The sequence below is a fragment of the Mirounga angustirostris genome, unplaced genomic scaffold (assembly GCF_029215605.1).
Source record: "Mirounga angustirostris isolate CCGP_5_RB_7025 unplaced genomic scaffold, mMirAng1.0.hap1 SCAF_8, whole genome shotgun sequence".
NCBI lineage: Eukaryota > Metazoa > Chordata > Mammalia > Carnivora > Phocidae > Mirounga > Mirounga angustirostris.
The window spans coordinates 7,768,688-7,782,599 of record NW_026991716.1 but is presented as its reverse complement, the minus strand read 5'-3'; the positions used below and the strand labels follow the sequence as shown (position 1 = coordinate 7,782,599).

Here is a 13,912-nt window from a genome sequence, read left to right as displayed (position 1 = left end):
TATGACATTTATCATAACTGACTCTTTATGTATAAAAGTTATGTTCACAGAACCTAAAATTAAAAAAAATCTGAAGTAGGAAACCAAAATTATCTATAATTGGTGTCTGAAAACCTTCTGAAACCTTCTGAAGAATAATGAATTTAACCGAAATAAAGAAATGAATTATATTAATATAGATGAGAAAAAAATTCTGAAGTGTGAAAAAAAAATATGAAGATACTTAAATTCATTGACTTAGGAAACTAGTTTTAGGGATTGTACTGCAGTTTTTTTTTTACAGACAGAGTGAAAACTGTTATTTCCTCATGCAGTTCCGCTCACAGAATAACTGTGACGCAGGGCTTTAATAGAGGTGGAAGAAAGAACCCATGTAACTGCATTCTGTGCTTCTCCCGTCTGCTAGGATTTGTCTGTGTCACCCCACAGTACAGGGAGGGTGTGTCGATTCTTTGGACCGAGTGATAGAAATAAAAAGGTAGTGCACACCTGAATTAAAAAGACATATTGTCCCCATGTGTGCAGGTACTCGTGGAGTAAGCATTTAACAAAGAAGATTTTTAATAATTAAGAAGGATATTACTACTGTTGTCAGGTGAATTTTCATCGATATCAGCCTTTAGAAATGGGACGTTCAGTTTGTTTTCATAATCAGAGAGAGCAGCATAGTGAGGACACACAGCAATCAGTTGTCAGACCCCTGGGCATTTTATTATCTTCTCTCTGTCTCCTGGAACTATCTAGTTGTAATTAATATTATTTGTGTGGTGCTGAATGAAAAGAAAATAACAGAATATCAAAACCTACCAACCTCTGGGTCCAGAAGAACTGGCTTTGGTGGCCGTAACCTCTACACTTTCCCCATTCTGGAGCACAAAAATGTCTAATTTTTTTTTACATTGGGAGAAGAGAGAGAAAAGATTTAAAAATATCCATGTCTTCGATAGAAAGACCTTTTTGTAACCACGACTTCTTTCCTAGAATGATTAAATGAAATTTTCTTTAATATCTAGGACATACGTATTTATAGGTAACCTGTACAGAATCGGGATCTTTTTAATTTTTTTCAGGATCTTGAAACATTTTACCTCACAGTGAAAAATGTCATCATGTCTCTTGGGGCAGATAGTTACGGTTAACCATCGCCCTTGGAAGGTGTTTTCATGCAGTGTCATTTTTTAAAGCCACTGCTGTTATTTGTTTACTTTGGTTACTCTGTGTCTGCCTGTAGGTGGTTCCAAGATCTTGTGAGTATACTTCTGAATGTTCCTTTCCTTCTTTTCAGCTCATTTGTTGGCAGGAAAGTTTCGTTTAGATTAGTCAACCAGAAAGCATGATGTTCTCTGTTAAAGTCTGGTAGAAAAAACGAAGAATAGACTTCAGGACTCAAAAGCCTGACTTCAAATCCCTGGGCTGCCACATCATTTTCCCTTTAATAAGTACTTACTGGAGGCCTATTATGTGGTAGCTGCTAGGTGCTAGGAACGCAGCAGTGTATCAAATCATCCAAGATCCCTGTCCTCACCGTTCCAGTTCTTAGTGATATCTGATTCAAGCCTAGAACATCCCTTGTCCTAGAGAATGTGGTGGGATGGGTCCCTAAGATCAAGGGAAGATTGGCTAGTTGGGACTCTCCTCTTAAGGCTGAGATATACTTTGAGAAAATATACTTCCTGTCCATCATTAGAAGTTGTGTTGGGGATAGGTGGGTGAGACAATAGTGATTTGCTTCAGTTCTTCTTAAGGTAGGGTTATTTCTCCATGATTGCAGGAGTCATTATTAATATGTGTGACATTTATTAGGAAGGTTGGTTTGTACTCTGCTTAGGAAAGCATGTTTACAAAATTGTACATTTTGTGTTGATTTTCTGTGCTAATTACTGAACAAGGACTGCATTTGAACTTGATCTTGTTGATTCATTAGGCTTATCTTTGTGACTGTATACTCTAGAAATCCTAAATAAACTGCATTAATACACAGGTTATAACATTAGAAAACATGCAGTTCACAGCAGAATATATAATTTGATGTCAGAAACTTTGTAAATGACAGGACTTCCTGATTTGTCAGGTGTGAGCCCTGTGGGCAGGCGTACAGCTCTCTTTGGAGAGCTGATCAAAAACGCTGCTTATCACAGGCATCCGCGTATTTCAGGGACTGTTAACCATGTTGATTGGCAGTGGTTTAAACATCTTTTCAGGCAGGCTGCCCTAATACTGGAAAGTCACACAGCATGGTGAGTATTTCAAATGTGGACACTTTAATTTTGAAAATTACGTGTATAAATAAAGTAGCATTTGAAAGAGGCTATATTTGAGAATATTTCTGTCATATATTGCAAAAGGTAAATGAATTCATGAAGTGGAACAGTGTCACAGTAATCGCGGCATTGATATCAAGGGCAGAGCTTGAGAAATTGTGTCTTCCTGTTTGTCTCTACTTCATGGCTTCCTGTATGTCATCTTGTTATAGTACCTTTTTTTTTTTTTTTTTTACCTGTAATTGTCAAAAAGGCACTATCTTACCAGAATGACATGTAAATTTAAAAACCCACTGATGGGGCACCTGGGTGGCTCAGTTGTTAAGCGTCTGCCTTCGGCTCAGGTCATGATCCCGGGGTTCCGGGATCGAGTCCCACATCGGGCTCCCTGCTCGGCGGAAGGCCTGCTTCTCCCTCTCCCACTCCCCCTGCTTGTGTTCCTGCTCTCGCTATTGCTCTCTCTGTCAAATAAATAAAATCTTTTAAAACAAACAAACAAACAAAAAAACCCACTGATGTTTGTACCTTCTTAGATCTGTTTTGTTTTATTTTGTTTTGTGCTTTAAAAAACGCTATTGCTTTATTAACTACCAGACGGACTGGCCTGCACAGGGGGTGGTGGACACTCTGGACTTAGGGTCCGTGGAGGATGTGAGGAGGACGTGATGATTGGGAGGCTTTTTGAAGGAAAGAGGTGGTCTGGAGGCCAAGGCCCAAGAGCCCCTCTGATTTACTTCCGGAAATGGGTAGACCTTGTAAAGGAGTCATGGCAAGCTATGGCCATGCCACCAATAAGATTAAGAAATTCTTGGAAATCTAGCTGCCCATCAGCGTTGAGGTCCAGTTTCTTCATCATGCGATCAAGGACACCAGGGTCCTGGTTCTTTGTGAAGGCAGCCAGTTCTGTATTCATGAAGGTTAGGAACTCTGTCTTGGAGAGTGTGCAGTTGTTACCCTCCTTTCCAGCAAACTTCTGGAAAACAGCAATCAGAGACTCGATGCACCGCTCGGTCTCAGTAGGGCTGGACATTTTTGCCATGTGTTCGCGGGATGGGCAAGGATCATGCGTCTGGCGGCGGAGGCGCTGCCAGATCTGTTGTTTTTATTTCTTTTATGGCCTTTTCTAGTTTTACCTGTATGTGTACACATTCTTCAATTATTCAAATATAAAAAAAGGTAAAAAGTAGTGTATCATAGTAGTTAAGAGCATGGATTCAGGAGCTAGATTACATAGATTCATATCCCTGAGGCACCATGTATTAGCTGTGTGACCTTGTACAAGTCACTTAACCTCTCTCTGCCTCAGTTTCTTCCTCTTTGGATGGGCGATAATAATAGAATCTAACTGAGTTTTGTAAGGGTTAAATCAGTTAATACATGTCACATGGTTAGCATGGTGCCTGGCATATAGTAAGTGCTCTCTCTGTATTAGCTTTATTATTATTATTATTTTAATTTTTGTTTCATTCACTTGCTAGTAGAATGAGCATTGAGCACACCTCTGTACCTGGAACAAGAACTGTTTGCTAGAGACACAGAGCTGAATAAAATGTCTTTTCCCTAAAAACAGTGAAATCTGAAGAAAGCCACAAATAATCATGATAAATATGCAGAGGGATAAAGTCCTGTGGGCACACAGTGGATGAAGCCGTCCTTGACTTGGGCTTGAAAGCCTGAGTAGTGGTTTAATGGAGAGAGGATGAAAGGCTTTCAGCAGAGCAACAATGTATCTAAAGAAAAGCATGCGTGTGTAAGGGCACCTGGAAGGGAGAGGAATGGCGAGTAGTGTGTCCTGACCTGAGTGTAATTTGGGGGAGGGGTAAGTTTAAGAGGTGTAGTTTGCAGCAATGCAGGTAAGTGATAAATAGGCTAGGGTGAGGGGAGAGGAGTTTGCAGTGCATGGAATGCTTACGTCAGACCCAGTAGGACAGGGTGAGAGACTGTGGGGAGTTGCATAGCCTGGAAAAGTGATGATTAGAAGCAGTGTGATCTATGCCCTGTATTCATTATTTGTTAATTACTTTCTTTTTTTTTTTTTTTTTTAAAGATTTTTTTATTTATATGAGAGAGAGAGAGCACATGAGGGGGGGGAGGGTCAGAGGGAGAAGCAGGCTCCCTGCTGAGCAGGGAGTCCGACATGGGACTCGATCCCGGGACTCCAGGATCATGACCTGAGCTGAAGGCAGTCGCTTAACCAACTGAGCCACCCACGCGCCCTGTTAATTACTTTCTTGTATGTTATTTATACTGATCTTTTTTCTTTAAGTCAGATTTAATGAGGCATAATTAATAAAGAAATTTATCTTTGATGAATTTTGACAAATGTACACTGTTGTATAAGCACGATAAGAATTAAGATACAGAACATTTCCATTGCTCCAGAAAGTTCCCTCGTGTCCTTTTGTAGTTGAGCCCCCCCCCCCCCCCCGCCCAATTCCCACTCCACCAAACACACATACCCACAGTCCTTGGCAACTTTTGTTCTGATTTCTGTCCTTACGGTTTTGCCATTTTCAGAATGTCATAGAAATGAAATTTTATGTTACTTCTTAGTAACATAAGAGTCTTAGGCTCTTAAGAATCAAGCTCCTGTAAGCATTCACACGTAGATCTTCATGTGGATATGTGTTTGCGCTCTCTTGGGTCAATACCCAGGAGTGGTATTGCCTCCAGTCGTATGGTAAACATCTGCTCAACCTTTTAAGAAACTGCCAGAGTATTTTCCAGAACTGCTCTCCCATTTTGTTTCGCACCAGCTGGTCCATTTGCTTCGCACCCTTATTGAAAGTTGGTACGGCCAGTATTTTAATCTTAGCAGTTGTACTAGCTTGTGTCGTGATATCTCTTTGTGGTTTTTAATTTGACTTGACTGATGATGTTCAGTGTATTTTCATGTGATTATTTGCCATCGGTAGATCTTTGGTAAAGTGTTCAACTCTTTTGCCACTTGCCCCTCTCTTTTGGTGATGTTGAGTTAGGAAGCTATTTCTTAGGAGACCACACACACACACAACTGTTTCTTAGGACATGAAAGAAAAGAAGTTGATAAATTGGACTTCATCAAAATGAAATATTTTTGATTCTCAAAAGAAACTATTAAGGAAATGAAAAGGCAAGCCACAGACTGTGGGGAAAAGAGTTGCAAAATACATTATCTCCTAAACAGTTTATATCCAGAATATGTAAAGGACTCCTACAACCAAACAGTAGGAAATCAACCTATTTTAACATGGGGGAAAGATTTGTCTGTCTTTCTATCATTTTTTCATTACCTTTTAAAATTTTGATATATTAGAAACTTGGAAATTTGGGGTAGGGGAAGTGATGAATCAGCAACGAGATTCTTCTTTGGTTTCCAAACTTAAAATTTATATTCCCAGGAACTCAGAACAGGTCTGATAAAGTATGCATTGCTCTCTTTCTGTTTTAAACCTTTTCTTTTTAAAGTATGAAAAGGATTTATTCAGCTTTCCGGTTTATTTGCACTTTACTCTGATGGACACTCCTTTAAAGCCAGGGACTCTATTATTATTTTATATTTTTAGATATTTTACATTACTTTCGGTGCTTGCTTAGTATGGTGTCTGGCTCAATAAATATTTGTTGAGTGACTGTTAAAGATAAGGTGTGCATTTAACTAAATTTTTTCCATATTGTTCTGTTTTTCCCACAGCATTTGCTTTTAAATTTTTCTTTTCCTGTTTCATGAGGCTGATGCTATCATATGTTGGTTTCTTAATTAATGCATCCGTTTTGTACACCACATATATAACGAATTGCCACAAATATAGTTGTTCATACACAATACACAATAAATACACAGCATGTATTTATTATTTTACAGTTCTGGAGACCAGGAGTTGGACATGGGTTTTATTGGACTAAAATCAAGGTGTTGACAGGGCTTTGTTCTTTTCTGGAGGCTCTGTGAGAGGGTCTTTCTCATTGCCTTTTGCAGATTTTATTTATTTATTTATTTATTTATTTATTTATTTATTTATTTATTTATTTATTTATTTATTTATTTATTTATTTGAGACCGAGAGAATGAGAGACAGAGAGCATGAGAGGGAGGAGGGTCAGAGGGAGAAGCAGACTCCCTGCCGAGCAGGGAGCCTGATGCGGGACTCGATCCCGGGACTCCAGGATCATGACCTGAGCCGAAGGTAGTCGCTTAACCGACTGAGCCACCCAGGCGCCCCTCTCTCTGACCTTTTTATCAATGTCTGTCTCTCTGTCCCGGGCAGGGAAGACTCACCTTGGAAGGACTCATGGGAGTAGATTGGGCCCATCTAGAGAACCCAGGTTAATCTCATCACATCGGTGAGGTCTGTTTGCCAGGGTAGGGAACATATTCATAGATTCTAGGGCTTAGGACTTGATCATCTTGCCTGAGACAGACAGCATTAATATTTATTACTTGATGTTTCACATCTCTCATGTGCGTTTGTGTTTTGGTTCTGTTATTACTCTCTTTTTAACTTTAGTATCACTTTAAAAGTAATTTTTTTTTACTTCGTAATACTGTCCTGTTATTTAATATGATTATAATATTCTAATGTCCTAAATAGTGTGTCTCTGTACAATTGTGCTTAGCATGTTGAGTTTTGTTGTAATTGCTGAAAGAGTTGGTTTTTTTCCCACTACAGAAAATTTTATAGGCATTTTAATTGGATTTAAGAGGAAGAAGTTTCTGGTACGGATACACATTTTTCTTGGCATCCATCTAGCCTGGCCTTATCTGTCAATTAGTAAATTTTATCTCTTACTGAGTGTTAGTCACTCACTGGTACCATTTAGGTAGCAAATAAGCTTTTAGTGATGTGTGGAATGTGTGCCATATAATTTTTGATGAAAAGGCTGTTTCTACCATTGGGGAAGAATTTTTCTCAGTGAAGAGATGAAAGAAGATAAAACTGTACTGGGAAATGAGAAGGTTTTGTTCAAGAAGTTAAACCACATGTAGCATCCAATATTCTTTTGTGTACCTCATGAGCAAACTTGTGCACAGGCTTGTGAATTCAGTGTTTTTTTTCTAATAGGGTTAGCTTAGTGACTGCTATGGACTTCCCCAAATTTTAGAGATTGGAACGTTGAGCTATCTCACAACACCATGTATAGAAGTTGGGACTTTCCTTCACAGCTTGGAGAAAAACTTTTAGAGAGGAAAATGTTTTATTTTTTTTTACAGAGAAGTCAGTATTGAACTTTAACCTATCAGATGCTGATTATTGAATTAAACTCCCATTATGGTAAAAGTGAAAAGTTCGGACTTTGATGGAAAGACTTTATATAGTATAGTTCTTAACAGATAGAAAGGCATTTCTTTTTAAAGGTTGATAGGGTTTTTAGGTGGTTTTGAGGTTTTGGTCTGATATTTCTTAATTAGAATGGTAATGACAGGTTGTCCTATTTACATACAATCAAAATTAAGAGAGCCCATGAGAGAAGTCCTTTGGATCTGTGTTAAATGTGTACCTATAATGTATTAATCTCTCTTCTAAAAGGATTTGAGGTGTCTTGGGATGAAGTCTAGAAATAGTAAAACCCCAGCCAGATCTGTGTAATAGAAAAAGACTCACACCAAATAATAGAGAAATGCAGGTGAACAGTAGTCTTTGTATGATTTCAATAGAATTACCCTGAGCGATGCTTTTGAAATATTTCTGTTAACCCCACATTGACTTCCTTGTGCAGGTAGAATAGGATCTAAACTGCATAGTATGAGGTACAACGTCTCACCTAATCTTCCTCCTCTAATTATCTGATCTCCTCTCCTGTCGCTCTGCCCCTCATTCACCATCATTTCTGTCTCAGCTCCTGGAGGTTCACATTGATGCTCCTGTTTTAGGGTTCAGGTCCCAGGATTAATGCTACCTGTTCAGAGGTTCACCTGGATCACGGTAGTGAAATTGCCCTCTCTACCTCTGGCTACTCCCAGACTCGATTTTCTTCATAGCATCTGTTATGACAAGAAATGAACATTTTCAGTTGTTTCCATGGTTTGCCCCCTGCCCCCATTAGAATGTAAGGCCCATGAAGCAGGGACTTTGTATTTTCCACCATTATATCCCCAGAACAGTGCTTCGTGCTTTGTTGGTGCTTAATAGATATTTGTCAAGGGAATGCATGCATGCCAGTGGTGATTTGTGGGGGAAGGTTTGGGGGAGTAGTTGTTACCGGGGTCTCTTGAAAGTCCAGGTTTAGTTGGATAGCATTCTGTGATCATTTAGTAATGACCTCCACGTGTAGAGGAAAAGGAAGATTCATGAAATGTGCCACCCATGTGCCATTCCTCGATAAGATCTACCAAAAATCCTTGGCAGGACTTTAGCTGGATATCCTTGTGCCTCGGTTCCCTTAGCCTCGGAAATAACAATAGTATCTACTTGCTGGGAATGTCGTGAGGATTAAAGGTAATAATGCAGGTGACGTGTTAGCACAGAGCCTGGGACACAGTAATTGCTCAGGAAATGTTAGCTGTCACTGCGTTACTACTAGTCATTAACGTATCTAGCTGCTCTTTGTTCAAAAAAAAAAGATACTTCCAGACACATCCTAAAGCAGAACCTCCGGCTGCAGAACAGTATCAACTTGCTCCCTGACTGGACTTTCTTTTAGGCTGGTTGGCCAGATTGTGTCTGAGGTGTGCCTAACTTTCCTAGACCTGCCGTAACAGATTGCCACAGGCCAGGTGGCCACAGGCTGGGTGGCTGTCTTAGTGCACTTCCCTTATGGTTGCCAGTAGCCGCATGTGACTGTTTAATTAAAAGTTAGCTTCTTGGTCACAGTAGCCACATTTCAAGTACGCAGTAGCTGCATGGGGCCGATGGCTGCCATGTTGGACAGCACAGCATATGAACAATTCCATCATTGCAGGAAGTTCTGTTGGATAGCACTGCTCTAAACAATTAGGAAATTTCAGAAGAGCACTTTCATTTGCTTTAGGTGACTGGGTATACGTTTGTTTCTTCAATATGTGTTCAGTTTTAAATTTGGAGTAGTTCATAATAGCCAAATAAAATATTTTTATGGATTTCTTTTAAAAGTTCTGTAGCAGAGTGACTCGTTAATGTTATTTATGAATTGTTTGTTCACTAACTCCTTTCTTCATTGTCGAGAACATATGGAGTCGGTAATAGAACATACTGCATGTCTTTTTTTTCCCTGTGTATTTATAACTAAGTGCCTAAAGGACACAAGATACTGTTTTATTTGTTTTATTTGAATTATATGCCAGAAACTAAGCTCTTGTGTATTCAGGGCTACAATTTATAGTATTAATTAAGAACAGCTTTCCTTTTCTCTCCAGGATGAATTCAATATATTCTTCATCACTGTGTGTGAATCTTGAGTTTGTTCTCTCGTGATTGTGTTTTCTTCTCTCCCTGCCTCCCACGTGTGCTTTTTTTTTGCCTTCTAACTCCCCCTCTCCTGACTCTTTTCTCCCTTCCTTTTCTGCTTGCCTTTCTTTCTTTTTCTCCCACCACTTCCTCCAGTATCCTCCTCACGAGAAATGGACACAGCACAATATTTTCTTTAAGTCATCCACTGAACTTCCCCTCGTGTGTTTGTAATCAAATGCTGTTTTTTTTCTTTGTCGTAATATTTGGTAGGCCCTTCTTCTTAAAGTCCTAGAGGTCCTCCACACCACCATCCAGCGGTTAAATTATGTATAGGGAACATCGATTTTTCTACCATAAAGCAAATGTAATTGAGTACTTAAAAAATCAGAGAATATATTTTTAGCTGCATACATTCAAGCAAATTGTGTGACCATCAGTACAAAAGAAGATCGCTATTTTCTTCAACACATACATACACACACACACACACACACATATTTTTAAGCTATTTTGACATAATTTCACATTCACAGGAAAGTTGCAAACAAAAGGAATTACCATACCCTTTACCCTAATTCCTCAAATGTTAGTATTTTACATTTGCTTATAACTCATATATATATGTATATATATATGCATACACACACACATGCATATACATACATTTCTTTCTGATCATTTGGAGAGTAAGATGCAAACAGATGCCCCTTTACTTCTGAATACGCATGTATTTCAAAAACAAGGATATTTTCATATACTACTATAGTATATTTATAAAAATCAGGAAATTAGCATAGCTACTCTAAGTTAGCATGCAGACCTTAGTCAGCTTTTGCCAGTTGTCCTAATACTGTCCTTTAGAGGGAAAGAAAGAACCCAGATGCAAAGTTGAATTCAGTTGTAGGTTTCTTTAGGCTCCTTTAATTTGGAATATTTCCTCAGTTTTTCCTTGAGTTTCATGACCGCCAGCATTAGAACATTTGACTACCGTCAACCTGTATTATTATTATTATTTTTAAAAGATTTATTTATTTTAGAGAGAGAAAGCACATGGGGGAAGCGGGGGAGAGGGAGGAGTCATAAGCAGACTCTGAGCTGAGCGCAGAGCCTGACATGGGGCTCTATCTCACGACTCTCGAGATCAGGACCTGAGTTGAAACCGAGAGTCAGAGGCTTAACTGACTATGCCACCTAGGCGGCCCATATTATTATTTTTGTAATAACAGCTTTTTTGAGCTGTAATTCACACATTATACAGTGCTGTCATATAATGTGTGTAATTTAATGGTTTTTAATATATCCAGAATTCTGCCACAATCACCACAATCAATTGTAGAATTTTTTCATCCCTCCAAAAAGAAACTCAGCATTCCCTGGCAGTTTCTCTCATTTCTTTTACTGGCACCCATAGGCAGTCATGAATCTACTTTGTTGCTGGCCATTTCATATACACGGAATCATACAATATTTGACTTTTTTTGGTCTGGCTTCTTTCAATTAGCATACTGTTTTAGCATATAGTAGCCCCCCCTTATCTGTGAGTGATGTGTTCCAAGATCCCCAGTGCACACTAGAAACCGTGGATCGTCTGAGCCTTATATATACTGTGTTTTTTTTCCTATACGTATATACCTATGCTAAAGTTTAGTTTATAAATTGGTGAAGCAAGAGATTAACAATTACTACTAATAAAATAGAACAATTATAATGACGTACTATAGCAAGAGTATAATGCAAGGTATCGTATTACATAATGTAATATGTGATGTGGTCTGTTGCTCAAAATACCTTCATGTACTATAGTCATCCTACTGTACTCATCCTTCTTGTTGGGATGACGTGAGATGATAAAATGCCTACGTGAGGAGATGAAGTGAGGTGAGTGATGTAGGCATGTGACCCAGCCTTAGGTTCCTGTTGACCTTCTGAGGATATGTCAGAGGGAGGACCATCTGGTTCTGGACTGCAGGTAAATGGAACCGTGGATAAGGGGAGGACTACTGTATATCATGTTCCCTTTTATGGTGTAATGATATTTCGTTGTATGGATATAACACCTTTTGTTTCTTCATCAGTTGATGAGAAATGAGTAGGTTCCACCTTTTGCTTATTTTGAATAGTGCTGCTATGAACATTTGTGTATAAGGTTTTGTGTAGACATGTTTTTATTTCTCTTGGGTGTATACTTAGAACTGGAATTGCTGGATCATATTGTAACTCTGTTGAACTATTTGAGGCCCCACCAGACGACTTCCCAAAGCAACTCTACCATTTTACTACATTCCCACTAACAGTGTAGGATGGTTCCAGTTTCTCTGTATCTTTGCCTATGCTTGTTGTTGTCTGTCCTTTTGACTGTAGCCATCCTGGTGGGTATGAAGTAGTATATCATTATGGTAAAATATATATAACATAAAAGTTGCTACTTTGATTAATTTTAGGTGTGTGTCAGTGGCTTTAAGTGCTTTCACACTCTTGTGCAACCATCACCACCATTCACCTCCAGGATGTCTTCATTTTTAACAAACTGAAAATCTAGACCCATTAAACAATAGCTCCCTATTCCTCCATTGCGATTTTGATCTGCATTCCCTGGTTGGCTAATGATACCGAACAATTTTTTTTAATACGCTTATTAGCCATTTGTATATCTTCCTTGGCAAAGTGTCTATTCAGATAGACAGATGGACTTTGCCCATTTTAATTTCTTTTGACGATTTCATTTATTTGCTTATTTTAGAGACAGAGAGAGAGAACAGGAGAAGGGGCAGAGGGAGAGGCGGAGAGAGTCTCAAGCAGACTCTGTGCTGAGCCTGGATCCCGATGCGGGGCTCAATCCCACAACCCTGAGATCACGACCTGAGCCAAAATCAAGAGTTATATGCTTAACTGACTGAACCACCCAGGCGCCTCTGCCCATTTTAATTTTAATTTTTATTTTATCATTTTTTAAAATAGGCTCCATGCCTAGTATGGAGCCCAGTGCAGGGCTTGAACTCATAACCTTGAGATTAAGACCTGAGCTGAAATCAAGAGTTGGTCGCTTAACTGACTGAGCCACTCATTTTTGCCCATTTTTAAATGATTTGTCTTTTTATTGTTGAGTTGAGGGAGCTTCTATGTATTTTAGATACAAATCTGAATCATACCATGTTTATGATTTGCAAAAATGTTCTCCCATTTTCTGTGTTGTCTTGTTACTTTCTCAGTGATGTCCTTTGATGTATCAAGAGGTTTTAATTTTGATGGTGTTCAGTTTACCTTTTTCCTTTTGTTGTTCATGTTTTTGATGTAATATCTAAAACATTGCCATCTAACCTAGGGTTCACCTACATTTATGGCTGTTTTCTTCTAAGGATGTTATAGTTTTAGCTTACCCTCAACTTTGAAATTTTTTAACTGCTCCTCCTACAAGTAATTCTGACTCTTCTTTAAGAATACTGCTTTTTTCTCAATCCATGTGCTATAAACTGGATGCAGTGATCCCTTTGAGCTATTAGGTCTCCAGCTGCATAGGAACACTTTGATGTTTTCATTCCACCATTGGATTTTCTCATATTGTACTACTATTATTTTCCATCTTGTATCCCCAGCTGATATCTTGGTCATTCATCCCCATTCACTGGGAAATTTGGCCAAGTCTTCTTTCCTTGTCCCACCCATGTCTCCTTTCTACCCATCTGTCTGTAAGAGTAGTCTCTATTTGCTATATTTTCTTAGTTATGATTCATTACTTTGAACTCACTGCTTTCCCTAAGTTCATTGACTCCCTCATTGTTAAATCAGGCATATGTATTCCAGTCTTTATGTTAACTTACTATCTCTGTAGCATCTGACCCTATTGGGTACTTTCCTCCTCTTTGAACTCTGTTATTCTGGCTTTGATCATATTCTGTAAGGAAGCCACATGAATTCTCTTCATAAAACCAGAACCTAGTAGTTCCAGTGGCTCCAGTGAGGTAGGTTTGTTTGGGACCTAAGATCCAAAAGGGATTTACTTTGCCTTTGGCAATTTCTCAACAGTTAGTGTAACTACTGCCATTATGTTGGGATGAGTGGTCAGAGGCAGGGCCGAGTCCAAGTGTGTTCTCACAAGTCTTTCCTTGCTTCCCATAACACACTGAGGCCAAAAGAATATTTAAAAGAGATTTGCTACTGCACTTTTTAAAAGGTTCTTACTCAGTTGAATTCATTGCAGCATCATTATATAATAATGAAAGATTAAAAATAACATAAGGGTCCATTAGTTGGGGAATGGGTAAATGCATTATGGTGTATCTATACATGAGATATTAGGCAGCTACT

At 38.8% G+C, this 13,912-nt stretch overlaps 2 protein-coding genes across 7 annotated transcripts in view; one reads left to right on the top strand and one right to left on the bottom strand.

The window, feature by feature from the left end:
• Positions 1 to 13,912, top strand: part of CDKAL1 (CDK5 regulatory subunit associated protein 1 like 1) — a 662,439-nt gene that overhangs the window by 174,619 nt on the left and 473,908 nt on the right. The gene's annotated exons all lie outside the window — the stretch shown is intronic.
• Positions 2,818 to 3,346, bottom strand: LOC123837411 (protein S100-A11-like). The gene has a single exon (XM_045866305.3). The coding sequence runs from the start codon at positions 3,298 to 3,300 to the stop codon at positions 2,992 to 2,994; it is 309 nt and encodes a 102-aa protein (XP_045722261.1). The 5' UTR covers positions 3,301 to 3,346; the 3' UTR covers positions 2,818 to 2,991.

Bases quoted from the DNA above. Each gene is read 5' to 3' on its own strand.
- LOC123837411 (XM_045866305.3), bottom strand. From the start codon at position 3,300: ATGGCAAAAATGTCCAGCCCTACTGAGACCGAGCGGTGCATCGAGTCT.